This window comes from Rattus norvegicus, chromosome 13 (genome assembly GCF_021556685.1).
Source record: "Rattus norvegicus strain SHRSP/BbbUtx chromosome 13, alternate assembly SHRSP_T2T, whole genome shotgun sequence".
In the NCBI taxonomy this organism is placed as follows: Eukaryota; Metazoa; Chordata; class Mammalia; order Rodentia; family Muridae; genus Rattus; species Rattus norvegicus.
This window is the reverse complement of record NC_141546.1, coordinates 70737582-70754106: the sequence shown is the minus strand read 5'-3', so window position 1 is coordinate 70754106 and position 16525 is coordinate 70737582. Positions and strand designations below refer to the sequence as shown.

At 42.0% G+C, this 16525-nt stretch overlaps 1 protein-coding gene across 9 annotated transcripts in view; it reads left to right on the top strand.

The window, feature by feature from the left end:
* Positions 1–424: 424 nt before the first annotated feature.
* Cep350 (centrosomal protein 350) overlaps positions 425–16525 on the top strand; it is a 140297-nt gene continuing 124196 nt past the window's right edge. For 6 of the 9 annotated variants that reach the window (XR_015635085.1, XR_015635083.1, XR_015635082.1 and 3 more), the window contains exons 1-2: positions 425–755; positions 16386–16471. Coding sequence is in view for 5 of the 9 variants with exons in the window: in XM_087579988.1 (XP_087436114.1) it covers positions 16399–16471 (73 nt within the window). In the remaining 4 variants the exon portion in view is untranslated. 9 annotated transcript variants of the gene reach the window in all.

Genomic DNA, 16525 nt, shown 5'->3' with positions numbered 1-16525 from the left:
AACTCGCAGAAAGCTGCGGCTTCCCGGATCCCCGGTTCATCCTTGTCAAGTCCGCAGCGTGTTTGGCCCGGGGGGGGGGGGGGGGTGAACCGCTCAACCAGAAGGCCCAATTAGCGTCAAAGGGAAGGGGGTGGTCTCCTCTGCGGATAGACTTTGGCTCCTCCCGAGTTCTGCCGAGCTCCCATCGCGCCACACCAAAGATGGCCTCCTCGCGTTCTCTAGACTCGGCTTGTCTCGCGCTCACCCTTCGGCCACACTCAACATGGCCCTAACCCAGGGCTGCATTCCTGCGGAACCGTCTCCGGACAGTTCTCGCGAGGTTTGGCGAGTCTCCCCACCCCCCCGCCCTCTCCCTCCCCGACTGCTCCCGCCCTGCCTCGCGCCGCCGCCACCGCCACTGCCGCCGGCGCCGCTCCTCCTCCGTGTCAGTTGTTGAGCTGTAATGGCGACTGGGCCGCCGCTGCCGAAGTGACTCCCGGGCGGGGGAGTGGGACCTGCGCCTGAGAGGACTGCGGAGAGCCGCAGCTCGGGAGGGGGCTCGCGGCGGGGCGGAGGAGGCCGCCTCTGCGCCTCTCCTTCCTTCCCTGCCGCCCGGCGAATCCCGGGAGCCGGGGCGAGGCGGGTACCCGGTGCGTCCCCGGAGCGGGGAGGCCAGGCCGGGCAGCCCTGGGGCCGGTCGGGGCGGCGTCACTGCACCCTCCGCCAGGCCCCGCGGGATGCACCGTGGGAGCCGAGGGCGGAGGCGACACTCTCAGGTGAGCTGCGGGGAGACCTGGCGGAGCCTGCGGACGCCTGCTCCGCCTCGGATGTCTCTGTCCGCGGTCCCAGGTCCCTGAGGTGGCCAGAGAGGCGGGGCGGGGCCCCCTGGCACTGCCTGACGTCCCCTCGGGGACCCTTCTTGGGTCCCGAGACTTTTCCAGGAGGGTCATCCTGAGACCTGGGCTCCCGGACCTACTGGTGCCCACCGAAGACCAGATTTCTTTGCTTACCTGCCAGTGTCGCCCTCAGCACCCTCGCCCCTCCTCTTGTCTGCATAGAGTTAAGCCACCTCTCACCTTTGGTCTCCGAAGTGTCCCTTCTTCGTTTGGAGATCGAGCATATTTTGGGAAATTCCGGGATACTAGCTCCAGTGTCAGGAACAGTTTCTATTCCTTTTCCTGGGTGTAATATTCACAAAGTGTAGTATGGGGAAAACTTTGATCACCTCTAGCCCAGCAGTTGTTGAATGGAGTCTACTGGCTTATTCACACGATTGGGCGGGGAGGGGGTGACATTTAACAAGCCTTACGTGTTGGAAGTTGTCACTCTCGCTCCCCTCCCCCCTCTTAAATTCAGACTAATATGCTAAAATCATATTTAGCTACTGGCACAGATATAGGCAGAAATTTGCCTGGAGTTTAGTTTTTCAAGCTAGGAAATTGCAAATAGGTATAGATTTTTAAAAATGGGTTTTTGATGTTGTAACAAATGTTTCATTTGGGGAAAAAATAGGTCGTTAGGAATAGTAGTCGGTATCCATGTACTCTACTTAATTGTTTTGCTAGTGATTCTTGTTTTGAATTTGGAGAAGTCGTTAGTGTTGCCATGCTAACCTGCTCTCTTAGCTTGTATTTTAACGATTTAAAAGGAAAGTCCATCCTTGACCAACCTACTATTAGCACCTGGGAATTTTTGAAGAAGCAATGATAAGATACTGCAAACTATTTTCCATTTAAGAACTTTCTTAATTTAAAATATTGCTTTTTTAAAAAGTCAATGTGCTGCTGCTAACATGGGATTGTGACTTTGGAAGACCCTTAGACCTGTACTAGAAGTTACTTCAAGCCCATGAAAGTGTAAGAGTTTTTGTACACTAAATTGACAAACTATTAAATGCAACAAATCTGAACTGTTATTGCATTCAACTTAGTACACCTTAATCAGAGTATAAAGGTCATGCTAGAATACATTATATGTGTGGATAAATACATGTGTATCTTGTTTTTTCATAGCAGAACTTTGTGCTTATAGTGGTAGCAATGTTTGTAAGCAATTGTGTATATATATGAAAGACTTTTCTGACATGTATTGGTGTATAGTATTATTTAAGACCATCAGTTCTATAGAAATCAACCTCTTATGGTGTTAATACATTTATAAATTAAAGTTTTTAAATTTTTTCTTCTGATTTGTCATTTTTTAAAATCCATTTTAAACACACTATATATAGGGGCACAAGAAAGGAAGTGAAGTCCTTATATAACCACTTCAGTTTGTTAAACTGCTATAACTTATAGTGAGGGCAAAAGAGAAGTTGTATGAAATAACTGACTTTTGGGGGTGGGGGATGGGTGTACCTCCAATTCCATGAATTAGTCTTCATGTGTCTTGTGAGCAAAGGAGACAAAGATCTTTATTTTGTAGTTGTGGAAATGGACATACAAAGCCATTAGTTTACACGATCGCTATTTTATTCTGCTGATATTCTATTATTCTGCAGATATTCTAGAATTAGCTATACCTTAAATATTAGCCTTAGATGCTTTTGCCATTATTATTTCAAAATATTTTAAAAAATATATTCTTCCTCTGCACATGACACTTGTTTCTTATGGTGATTTCTGGTTTTTAAAGGCATTAGTATATTCATAAATTTTTACTAATTAATAAGTCATGAATTATAATCGATCACTGCTCTATGTATGATTGTCATTTGTGCTGTGTGGGTCAAATTGCAAAATAGTCTTCCTTATTGACTTTGCCCCTATGTCACACAATTTTTAGTGTTGCACATAGTTAAAAGGAAAGGAAGGACTGCAGTGTCTCTGCATTGATTTTGTTGTCGTCGGTCATTGGTACTCCTCAGTGGAATTTCACATTTACCTTTGAGTATTTTCGGTCGTTATTATTATTTCTCATCTCCAAGTTCTGTTCTGGCAGAGGTCTTCCACTTGTGACTGTGCGCTCAGTTCCCAGCATATACTAGAACAATAAATAGTTGAGTTAATCTCAGTCCTAGGATAATACTTTAAAATCACATTTTAGCTTTTCTTACACATATGTTCCAAATGTTTGTTCAGATTTGCTGGGTATCAGGGGAATGACAGCCTGGGATTTAAAAGCCACTGAGAATAAGCCACAGGTGGGTCCTAAAGCTTTGACGATTTCAATGATGCTCTGTTAGTAGTTGTAATTTAAAGAAAACGGAAGCTTTAAGACCCGAACCTGTTGACTATAATTACAGGCCTGTAATAAATGTAGGACCTCGTTAATCACAGTACTGGGTGTTTAGAATATTGGAGTCCAGTTAGCCCAGTGTCCATGTTGTGTTAGAAAGCCAACACCAGAGCTTGAGAGGAATCCAGTAAGCCGCTCTAGGCATACATTTGTTTTATGACAGATAATTGTCAAGTCACAAGGTAATTATGATTAACTGGGCAGTGGGTTGTTTATCACTATTAATTAAAAATTCAAAGTGGGTCTCAGTTTACATGTTAATTTAAAAATATTAGACTATAAATTAGTATAAGTAGAACAACTTGCTGAGATGAAATCTGGCATTACCTATCAAAATTTAAATAAAGTACGCGTACTATTTGATAAAATCATTTAATGTTTGTGAGTTTTATGTTACCTAAATTTTAACACAAGAGACCAACTATAAAGAATATTCATTTATCATGATTACAAATAAAAGGAAGCATAAGTATTAAAAACGTTCAAAATGTCTCTTGGTAAGGGAAGAGTTAAAATCATAGTATATTTGTGCTGTGAGATACTTCACAGTTGTTAGCAGGCTTTAGGGATCTATATTTACCTCATGAGGAACAGCTGAGCGTGCCCTTCAGCACATGGACCAGGCAGCAGTTCTACAGGTTCACATCCTAAATGCACTTTATACCAGCTGTGACTATTAGTGACTTAAAGTCATCTGGAAGGTGGTTATAATGACGGTCCTTGCCTCACGGGGCTATTGTGAGAACCAAATGAATGTCCGTATTCTAAGTAAGCACAGAGTGCATTCTGAAACTGCTTCTTATCACTAGTATGTACTGACATGGAACAGTGCTCATAACACAGTAATGTGTACAAGAAATACTGTATAATATGATTTGACTTACAAAAAATAGATAGGGGCCAGTAAGATGGCTCAGGGGTCAAGGCGCTTGTTTTACCTGTGAACACGTATATCACAAACAACTGTAAAACACAAACAACTGTGAATTATGTGCAAGGCTATGAGGAGTTCATCAGAATATGTTGGATTCGGTCTCATTTGTGTGTCCTCTTCCATTTGGAGATAATGGCCTCAGTTCCCTTTTACTGCATCTGTCAGGACAGTTGCCTGTTCACTGATTTAATGGTTTGATTAGTATGATGTTCCACTTTATTGCATATATGAGGGATAAGTTCTTCAGTTGACCATATCCCAGAGGACAATTGTTGTTGAATCATTTTGAGAGAGTAGTCACCTGTGGTGAATGCTGTCAAGAGGTCAAGTGGTCCTTTGGATTTGGAGAAGAGGTCTTTGATGATGTTAGTGAGTGAGAATGTGGATGGTGGCCACCCTAAAGCTGCTTGAAAGGGACTGAAAGGATCTCGAAATGGAGATGTGGTGTAGAGTCAACATTTCTGAGAGGTTTGTAAAGGAAGACGCAGTAGTTAAGGGGGTCCTGGGTGAGGGACTTTATCTTTTCAAGATGTCCTTAAGCATAACTACATAGAGGACGATGTTGGAGAGGGGAGACTGGGACAAAAGTGTGAGGAAAATGTGGCTTGTAACCAGGTTCCTGAGAGAACCCAGATTAGTAGCTCTAAAAGTAGGTGCAGTGTTCCTATGGTACCCTTTCTCTAAAAGTTCTTCCTCTTCCTCCTCCTCTTTCTTCTTTCTTCTGCCATGTGTGATGGTGCACACCTTCCTAGCGCACAGGCAGGCAGAGGGAGGCAGATCTCTGTGAGTTCCAGGCGAGCCTAGTCTATGTAGACAGCTCCAAGCTAGCTAGGGCTGTATAGTAAGAAAAGGACAAAACTAAAATGACATTTTACTTGTACAACACACACACACACACACACACACACACACACACACACAATATCTATTTTATCTATCTGTCTATACACACATTATATATCTACACACATACTATACCTGTATGTATATGTGTGTGTGTATATATATATATACATACATACATACATACATATACACACACAGACACACACAGACAGCATAAGGAGGCCAGAGACCCTCTTACAGGAGTTCTCTCACCTGCCCCACTTGTTTTTCTGTACTCCCCAACAAACTCTTACTTTAATAGTTCAATTCTTTTTAGCTATATGTTTTGGGGGATTCTTTGAACTTTATTATTTTTATTATTTTGGATAGCGGCTCACATTGTACCTAAGGCTTTCTTGAAACTCCCTGTGTAACCCTGACCTGCAATCGTCTTGCCTGAGCCTTCTGAGTGCTGAGATTACAGGCCTGCATTGCCACACCTGACTGCCTTACACCTTTTTTGTTTGTTCGTTTGTTTGTTTGTTTGAGATAGAGACCGTCATGTAGTTCTGGCTGTCCTGGAGCTACTGTATAGACCAGACTCGGATTGAACTTGCAGCTATACCCCTGCCTTAGCTGTCAGAGTGCCCAGGTTACAACTGTGCACCCCTAAGCATGGTCTTTGTACCTTTCTTATAAGGCAGATATTTTGGTGAGTTAGCTACTTTTCGATTGTTGTGATAAGATACTACGAGTAAAACAGTTTATAGAAGAAAAGTTTATTTGACTTATAGTCCCAGAGGGACAGTAATCCACAATGGCAGAGCAGAGGTAGGTGGCAGCAGGCTTCTAGAGCAGCAGCTGAGAGTGCAACTCCCAGGAACAGAACAAACTTGAAATGGTGACCTCAAAGCCCCTAGTGACATTTTTTTCCAGTGAAGCCATATCTGGTTTTCAAACAGCATCAGGGACCAAGTATTGCCCAAGACTTAAGGGGACATCTCTTTAAATCATTACATTTGGTGATGTTTGAATACACAGATTCTTTGTTAGCTTAAGATCTTGTTTACTGGGGTTGGGGATTTAGCTCAGTGGTAGAGCGCTTGCCTAGCAAGTGCAAGGCCCTGGGTTCGGTCCCCAGCTCCGGGGGAAAAAAAAAAGATCTTGTTTACTATCAACAAGTCAACATTTAAAAAATATTCTTATCAATATAGCCAGATTAGGGTGCACACTTGTGTGTGATTTAAGATAGGGTCTCGCTAACTTCCTCAGGCTTGCTTTGAAATCACTGTAGCCCAGGCTGGCCTCAAACCCAAAACAGTCTTCCTACTTAGTCTCCCAATGGCTAGGTTTAGAGGCGTGTACCACTGTGTCTAGCCTCACCAGACTTTAAAAAAAAAACAGTAGTAGCTTTAAATAAATTATATTTCTATTTTCTGTTGGCAAGGTAGCCATTCTAAGTTCATTTTTGGAAGTTTATTATCATTTTGAGCTTTCATTTATATGATGCAAAATAAAATCATATTAAAGAGTTTTTTAATCTCGATTTTTTAACCTTAGTCTGAACAAAGCATTAGTCACGTACACTTTGACTTCTACATAAAACAACTTGTTTTTCTATTTTAATTAGCCTCTTTGTAAAATGGACATTGAAAAACACTTTTGAATAATTTGAGAATGGGTGTGCATGTGTTTGTGTGAGTGTGTGTGTGTGTGTGTGTATGAAGTGGCACATGCTTGTGCCAGATATTGGGAAGCTGAAGTAGGAGGACTGTTTTGAGTTCAAAGCCAGCCTGGGCTACATAATTCAAATCAAGACACACACACACACACACACACACACACACACACACACACCCCAATCCAGTTGATTAACAATGGCACTCTTTCAAAAATATTTATTCTTTTCATGTACATGAGCATTTTGCCTGTATGTATGTGTGTATATATGTATGTATATATGTGCACCACATGTGCCTGGTACCCATGGAAGGCAGAAGAGGGAGTTGGATCTCTTGGAATTCTAGTCAGCTGCAAGCTGCCATGTAGATTCTGGGGACTGAACTTGGGCCCTCTGCAAGGGTAGTGAGTACTCCTGACCACTGAGCTATCTCTCCAGCTCCACAAAGATATTCTTAAGTTTGAGGAAGTAAAAGAAGCTTATATCAAGGAGATAAAGTGCCAGAAAGTCATAAGAATGATGTCATACTCATTTCTTTTTTTTTTTTTTTTTAATTTTCTCCTGTGGTAAGCTGTACTTTCAGCATTTTTTTTTTTTTTATTAACTTGAGTATTTCTTATATACATTTCAAGTGTTATTCCCTTTCCCGGTATCCGGGCAAACATCCCCCTCCCCCTCCCCTTCCTTATGGGTGTTCCCCTCCCAACCCTCCCCCCATTGCCGCCCTCCCCCCACCAGTCTAGTTCACTGGGGGTTCAGTCTTAGCAGGACCCAGGGCTTCCCCTTCCACTGGTGCTCTTACTAGGATATTCATTGCTACCTATGAGGTCAGAGTCCAGGGTCAGTCCATGTCATACTCATTTCTTAAAGCAATGGCAAAGATATAAAAAAGAAGTGACTAACACTGGATTCTTAAAAGCACCAATATGGAGCCTCAGAGTGTTACTCATGGTAGAGCATGTGCTTAGCATGTTGGAATCCCTCAGTTCAATCATTAGCATTTCTCTCTACCATGAGAGCCACAATACAGTGTACTTGTGTACATAAATAAATAAACCTTAAAAAATAAAAAGTTTATGTCCCAGCCCCTGAAGTATCTTGTTTTCTTTCTTCGTCAACAGCACAGGATTTTAGAGGAGTGGTTGAGATAGGGTCTTGCTATGTATTCTAGATTAACCACCAACTCCCAGTTCTGCCTCAGCTTCAAGAATGCGGAGATTAGAAGTAGGTCCTGCCACACCTGGCTACTTTTTAGTTCTTTAGAGTTTGATCTGTCTACATAGTATTCCTATTTCCAAGAAAGCTCTTTTTTTTAATTTTTTTATTAACTTGAGTATTTCTTATATACATTTCGAGTGTTATTCCCTTTCCCAGTTTCCAGGTAAACATCCCCCTCCCCCTCCCCTTTCTTATCGGTGTTCCCCTCCCCATCCTCCCCCCATTGCCGCCCTCCCCTCAACAATCTAGTTCACTGGGGGTTCAGTCTTAGCAGGACCCAGGGCTTCCCCTTCCACTGGTGCTCTTACTAGGATATTCATTGCTACCTATGAGGTCAGAGTCCAGGGTCAGTCCATGTATGGTCTTTAGGTAGTGGCTTAGTCCCTGGAAGCTCTGGTTGCTTGGCATTGTTGTTCATAAGGGGTCTCGGGCCTCTTCAAGCTCTTCCAGTTCTTTCTCTGATTCCTTCAACGGGGGTCCTATTCTCAGTTCAGTGGTTTGCTGCTGTCATTCCCCTCTGTATTTGCTGTATTCTGGCTGTGTCTCTCAGGAGTGATCTACATCTGGCTCCTGTCGGCCTGCACTTCTTTGCTTCATCCATCTTGTCTGATTGGATGGCTGTATATGTATGGGCCACATGTGGGACAGGCTCTGAATGGGTGTTTCTTCTGTGTCTGTTTTAATCTTTGCCTCTCTATTCCCTGCTGAGGGTATTCTTGTTCCCCTTTTAAAGAAGGAGTGAAGCATCAAGAAAGCTCTTTTTGATCTTAGTAACTCTTATCCATCCTTTAAGTCTTAGTTTAAATGACACTCACAGCTTTCAGATGAGATGAGTTCTTTCTGTCATATGCTCTTGTGTTATATGACACCAGATAGTGCTGAATGGTTAGCCTAGGTTTACCCCAGGGAAAAGCATTGTCATGGCTGGAAGAAGATAACTGTTTGAAGTAGCAGTGGAGACCCAAGGAGTCTGTTAAAAACACTTTACCTTCCCTGGTTAGGAGGGGGAAGAGAGAATGAGGGGCTTTATCTGTAGAAATCTGTGAGAAGTCTTGTCCTTTGGGGTGGGTACAGTAGCAGGCGAGTCACGTGGAAAGACGTTAAAGTGCAGTGAAGTTAGTAGATCACAGAGTCAGGAGGATTTGATTTAGGTAGAAGAACAAGGCAATTTGTGATGAGATTATTTGGACAGAGGGTTTATGTCACATATTTATGTTCTAGATAATGACATTTTCAGTGTTATAAGAGGCATTATAGAAATGACTATTAGAGTCTTTCAAAATATTGAGAGAGATCTGGATTTAATTTACAGTTCTGTTATTTATTAGCTGACGACCTTAGAGTAGCTCTTTCGTCTGCCTGATTTCATCTTAATAGGCAAAATGGATATGTGGATACTTGCCTGATAGTTGATAAGAGATTAGAACCCACCCTTGCCCGTATGGGAAGAACACATCCATAGGGCCTATGGCTGTTAACTGTCCACACATTCCATCCCATGGTGTTAAAGGTCTGTGATTCAAAGGATGTTGCTGTGGTTTTGTTTGGAAGCCATATGTTCTCAGGATTACCTCTTGCAAATAAGCTCTCTTTTTAAATGCAACAGCCTGTGTTTTCTAAACATCTCTAGTTATACTACTCAGAACTAGCTATGTATCAGGATCTTGGTAAACCAGATGTTCTTTGGCCTCAGACTTGCTGATTTGGAATCTCTGAGAGGTGGATAGAATCTGAGTTCTTTTGTTTTTAGCCTTGATACTCAGGCAATTGGCCTCCTAGACCAGTGGTTCTCAACCTTCCTAACGCTGTGACCCTTTAAAACAGTTCCTCATGTTGTGGTGACCCCACCCATAAAAGTATTTTTGTTGCTACTTTATAACTGTAATTTTGCTGCTGTTATGATTTGTAACATAAATACTTGATGTATGACCCCTACAGAAGGGTCATCTGTGACCCACAGGTTGAGAACCACAGTCCTAGAGTCTGCTGACTGCTTGGAAGAAGACAGTGTGTGGGTGCTCAGAAACTCATTTGCAGTGAGAATGGTAGGGGTGTATGTGTGGAGGGCTATTGAGTTAAGAGAATAGAGAGCTTGGGGCATGACTCAGTAATAGGGCTGCCATCTAGCATATCTAAGAACCTGAGCTTAAAAGCCAACTATGGTGATGCACCCACTTTTATTTAATGCCAGTACTCAAGAGGCAGAGGCAGAGGCAGGTGGGTCTTTGTAAATTGAGGATGGCCTGATCTGCATATTGAGTTCTAGACAACTAGAACCACATAATGAAACCCTGTCTCAAACATAACCAGTTAACCATCAAACCCAAAACTAGCTACAGAGGTAGAGTAGGAGGAACATAATGATTTTAAAGTATTCATCCAAAGGGCATTTAATTGTTTGTTTGATTTCAAGACAGGGGTTCTCTGTGTGGCCCTCCCTGGCTGTCCTGAATCTTGCTGTGTAGACCAGGCTGGCCTTGAACTCAAGAGATCCTTGTGTGTGTGTGCACTCCTCTGCATATGTGTGCACCATATATGTGTAGGATCCGATGGAGGTCAGAAGAAGGTGACAGACTTCCTGGAACTGGAGTTGGCAGGTGGTTGTGAGCCTCCTGATGTTGGGGCTGAGAGCCAGACTTGTGTCCTGTAAGAGCGGGAGCTTTCCTATCACAGCCTAGAAGCTGGTCTTGCTGAATTGACAGCTAGGGAGAACAAGTGCTTTTATGTAGAGACTGAATAAATGAGTCTTTAATGTGATTTACACATATATATTTATTTATTTATTTATTTATTTATTTATTTGGTTCTTTTTTTCGGAGCTGGGGACCGAACCCAGGGCCTTGCGCTTCCTAGGCAAGCGTTCTACCACTGAGCTAAATCCCCAACCCCAGAGAATATTTTTATTTATATATTTTTCATGTTTCTGCTTTCGTGTTCTCTGTGTGTGGTATATATGTTTGCATATGTATGGACACAAGTATGGGCGTGAGTACATGAGAGTTTACATATATTTCTTCTGCTGTTTTGTCTTAATCCATAATGCAGCTGTTCTTTGGTGCTAACCAGAGCAGTAGCATAATTTTTCCTAAAATTTATTGTATATCGGTGATTAACTATTTTTATCATATGGCTCCATTACTTTTGTGATACCATTATGTTCAGATTATTATACAGGTGGCTACCTTTAACTTCTTTTCTTGTTATCAACAGCATGGTTAATTATACTTTTCTGTTTGTGCTTTACAGTTTGTATTACCTTATAGTCTTGTGGGCTTATATAACAGTATGTGAATTCTCCCTATTTTCTCTATGTCCCTATGTTTAGTAGGCAAGTAGCACACACTGTGTTTGTCGTTTTTCAGAAATGGCTTTCCTAAAGGATACGTACTCATGTTTCTCACTTAGGGTGACTTGCTCTCCCCGTTTGTCCTTCCACTGACAGAAGTCTTTTTTTTTTTTTTAAGATTCATTTATTTATTTTATGTATGTGAGTACACTGTAGCTGTCTTCAGACACACCAGAGGAGGGCATCAGATCCCATTACATATGGTTGTGAGCCACCGTGTGGTTGTTTGGAATTGAACTCAGGACCTCTGGAAGAGTAGCCAATGCTCTCTTAACTGGCCATCTCTTCATCCTGGCAGTGTTGTTTTAAACAATACAAAAATATTTTATTTACTTTTGAATTTCATAGCTGAGTACTGTGTTTACATAATTCCACCCATCCTCTCCCCTTCCCACCTCACCCTCTCCCTTTTCCAACTCCTCCAGTGTCCTTCCATTCTCTCAATGCATAACTTCTTTACATCTTCTTTTTTATTTTTTATTTTTTCTTAATTTTTATTCTTTTCCCCCCACCCCCACCCCTCCCACACCCGGTGCCTCTTTATATCTTCTTAACTGTTGCTGTGCAATGCGTGTGTATGTGTGTGTGTGTGTGTGTGTTTGTGTGTGCGCTCGCGCATTCTCTTGGTCGCGCACTTGTAAATAAATGCAATGTGCTCAGTCCATTAGTGGCTTATAGGTTGTGTGTTTAGGGCGGCTCACTTGGACTTGGCTAACCTATTAGGACCTTGTTCTAGAAGAAGGCTAGTTTACCTCTCTTAGAAACCATTAACTGCCTGTAGCTCTTCATCTGCAGGAATGTGAATAAAGCACGTCTTACCTGTGTCAAAGCCTGTAAATTACTACAACGAGGGCCAAGATATGCTCACAGGTATATCTTGAGAGTAATGAAATTGGACTTAAGGCCTGTTCAGTAGGTGGGAATTCATTGCTGTTCCAGTAAATATAGCCCTGCCTGTGGGTGGTGAGGTCATGAACTCCAGAGGATAACCAACACTGCCACTTTTCTTAAACCTGTAAAATTTCCAACCACATTCTAAATATCTATCCAGAGCCCTGAAGGATTTAGGCAAGTTACATTTGGAAAATATCTGAGTTATGAAAAGTGTGTTGAGGGGTTAGGGAGCCAGTTCTATTATTAAACTATTTGCTATGCAAGCATGAAGAGCTGAGTTCAGATCTCTGGAACCCACATTCAAAGCCAGGCCTGAGGTGTGTGCCTGTAATCCTGACTCCTGTGAGATGGAAGCAGGATCCCTGGGGCTTGCTGGCCATGTGTCTAGCTGAATAGGGGAGCTCTAGGTTCAGTGAGAGACTTTGTCTCAAAAAGTAAGGTTTTTGCCCTCCATGTACATATGTGTGTACACACACACACACACACAACGCACATGTATATGCATGCCCACTCACAGAAATGTATACTCGGACGTGTACACACATGCCTTAATATGTGTTGAAGTTTTTGGTAAGAAGGATCAAGAAAAGAAGAGGTCTAGTGATAGGTGCTTTGGAAATGTAACCACTGAAGTACTGGGCTGAGGTCGAGGACCGCTCATCAGTATGTGTGCTGTCAGGGAAACAGAAGGGTTGTGCTTACATCAATCGAGGAGCAGTGGGAGTTTATAGATCAAAGTTTGAAATTGTATATGTTAATAAAATATCGCTATAACACCATCAAATGGAAAATTACATTGAAAATATGTTTTTTTAAAGACTTTTTTAGACAGATATAATTTTAAACAATGTTAAATAAGTCTTTAAATTTTATTTATTTTATGTTTATGGGTGTTTGCTTTCATTTATGTCTGTGCACCATGTGTGTGCCTAGTGCTGGCAAAAGTCAGAGGAAGGTATCTGTCTGAGCCCTGGAGTAGGTTTATGGATGGTTGTGAGCTAAGTAGGGACGCCGGGGTTAGAGCCGGGTCCTCTAGGGTGCTCAGCTGCTGCGCTAGCTACCTCCTCAGCCCACTCAGATGGTTCCAAGACTGCCAGACATAAACTTGCAGGGCAGGAGGAAGCCATTTTTTAAGATCGTTGCTTTGGTTTTGGGTTTGAAGAACAGTCTTATGGAACAGTGACGTGACTTAAGTCGTTTGAAAGGAGCACATCCATGCATTTGGTACCCAAATCAGCGAGTTGACTAGCCTTAAATCCATTTGGTGCAGGTGACCGCAGTTCAGTCATTCCAAGGCTGATGATCAGCCTCACTTGCAGCACCTCGGAAGCCGTCGCTTGTGTTGTCCTTTAGGTGACAGGATTATATGGCACAGGCGTTGTTTCTGGTGTCCTTATGTGATAGAGATGTGATCCCGAACTACATCATTTTATGAGCAAATAAGACGTAAATATATGTATGCTATATCGATACATGCCGTGTTACATAAATGTTTTACTAGATATTTGTAATTAAAGATGGACTATAAATTAGGCAGTAACTTTGAGTCATTTTTATGTTTACACTGCTTTCCCTTTATTAGCACTAACCCTCAGATACAGAAACTGTGGACTGAAGTGCAGTTGTTTTTTTTTTTTTTTTTTTTCCCCGGAGCTGGGGACCGAACCCAGGGCCTTGCGCTTCCTAGGCAAGCGCTCTACCACTGAGCTAAATCCCCAACCCCTGAAATGCAGTTTTAAAATGTATTTGAGCTGTTTATCCTTTCCATTGAGAAAATAATCACTATATTTTTGCACTTATTGTAAGGCAAAGAAATGTTTATAGAGACAATTTTGTCAGATCACTGACGACTAATGTGTGTTGTCCCTGAGAGGATGTCAGATGCCCTGCTGTATCGTCGTCTGCCTCATTCCCTTTTGAGACAGGTCTTGCACTGACACACTTGTCTGTCCTCTGCAGTGCTAGCTTCCAGGCATGTGCACCATGCCCAGCTGTCTGCATGGCGGCTGGGATCTAGACCAAGTTCTCATGTTTGTATAGTGACTGCTCTTATCCACCCAGTCCTGTCAGCCCCTGAGCTCTGTTCCCAGTCAGTGTTGCTGACTGTGATTAAAGTTTTTATGGTTGAAAAAGATTAAACTATTGGTAAATTCACTGATTTTTTGTTTTTTCCCACCCCTGTCTTCAGAAGAAAGTTAATTTTTGAAGAAGTTTTGTATGTAGAACACTAAGGACTGAGTAGAGGGCACGTAATAAGTGAGCGTTCTGCCACCGAGCCAATCCTGACCCTTAAAAGAGCTTCATCTTTACAACAGTTGAAGTTTGTTTCTAGGAAGCCTACTGTCAGGATTATCTACTCCTTGGAGAAATTAATTCCCATGAAATTAAGATACTTTAAAATTTAACTAGGTTAAAATTTTCTTTTCTTTAACTTAGTGTTTTAAAATATTCAGCACTGGAATTGAGACTGCATCGCAGTGGCGCTTGCCTACTGTGTTTGAGTTCTGGGTTCAGTTTCTCAGGACTCCAAATAACATACTGTACTTTCTTTATAAATAATTGAATAAAGTAATTTATTACATCTTCTCTATGTTGTGTGCATGTATATGTGCATGGTTGCATTTACCATAGTGCACATGTGGAGGTCAGAGGACAACTTAGGGAGTCAGTTCTCTTTCCACAATGTATGGGGGTAGCGCTCAGGTTGTCAGGCTGGGCAGCAAGCATTTTTACCTGCCAGGCCTCCACTTCCTCTCTCTTAAATTCCTAATTTTAAACTTATTTTGTGGATTAAATATTTAATAAATATGATAAAATTTAATGTGCTGTGAAGAACTAATAAAATTAATTAAAAATTAAGATCCTACTAAGTGAATGAACAAAGGATAATTAATAAATTAAAAAAACCACCTAAGATTAAGATCTGTGGCAGAGGAGGAAGGGAAGGAAGGATTGGAGGAGCCAGAGGGATCAAGGACACCACAGGAACAGGGCCCATAGAATCAACTGACTGATCCTCAGGTTGGCTCAGAGAGATCAGGGAGCCTGTACGGTCCTCTACATATATGTTATAGTTGTGTAGCTTGGTGGGACTCCTAACCTTGGGAGTCGGGCTGTCTCTGACTCTTTTGCCTGCCTTTGGGATCCTTTTCCTCCTGTTGGGTTGTCTTGTCCAGCCTTGATGTGAGAATATATGTCTGGTCTTATTATAGCTTGTTATGCCATATATTTGGTTGATGTTCCTGGAAGGCCTGCTCTTTTCTGAGAGGAAGTAAAGGGGGCATGGATCCAGGAGAGAGACTGGGGAAAGGGAAGGGAAGGAAACTGCAATTGGGATATAATATATGAGAGAAGAATAAATTGGGAAAAAGATCTGTGGAAGAATATTTGTTCTGGCTAAGTTCTACCATGTTCAGATTCAAGCAACCTTTTTTCCCTATGGAATCAGCAAAAACAAAAGTAATACAGATGATATTAAAAGGCCTTAATAAAAGGCCTTCTGGGGTCTTCTGTTACTGGAGGTAGAAATCAGTGTGACGTTGGAGTTCAACAGCGTGTCCTTCACATCCTTTAGTTCAGTTTTGATACACTTTGCAGATACTGCCCTGGGCAGATAGTCCAAATAGGCCAAAATTCATGTGCACAGTGTTGTTTTTGTTTTTAAGACAATGCCTCATTATGAATCACTGACTGGCCTGGAACTTGCTGAGCAGACCAGGCTGTTCTTAAACCCACAGAGATCCACATGCCTCTGCCTTCTTAAGAGGTTAAAGGCATCTGTCACCATGCCTGGCTACAGTGTTATTTGCAGTAGAGAAAATGAAGCATGATAAGGTATTGGTTGTTTATATTTTACAAGAAGATTTTGTGTCTTTGTTTGTTTACTGTGTGTGTGAGAAACCGTGGGATCTGAGCATGGTAACATGTGGAGGTCAAAGGTCAGCTCGCTGGGGTTAGCTCTCCCAGCATGCAGGCTCTCAGGTGGGTGGAAACTAGATTGTTAGCATGTCGGAGCTAGCCGTCTTCTTATTGTCATGTGAGGGCAGCATGAGTTCCACCACTGGTACAGCTCTGGCCTTGTGACTCATAACGTATTTGCTATTCTGTAAATAATGAAAATGTTAATAATAATGGTAATAGTTCCTCTAAAGTATTATTTACTGGATTATTATATGACTGCTTTTCAGACCTTCATAAATAAGTCAGGATATTTCTTTACTATTGTGTTTTATAATAGTGATGGTCAGTGATTATTGATGACGTAATTGCAGGTAAATTGGCAAGATGAGGAGCAGCAAGTCAAAAGAGGTGCCTTTACCCAATCCAAGGAACTCTCAAAGCAAGGAGACTGTTCAAGGTAGGATTCTTTCTTTTCTTAAAGACTGAACTTAGTCTCATTCTTTTTTTTTTT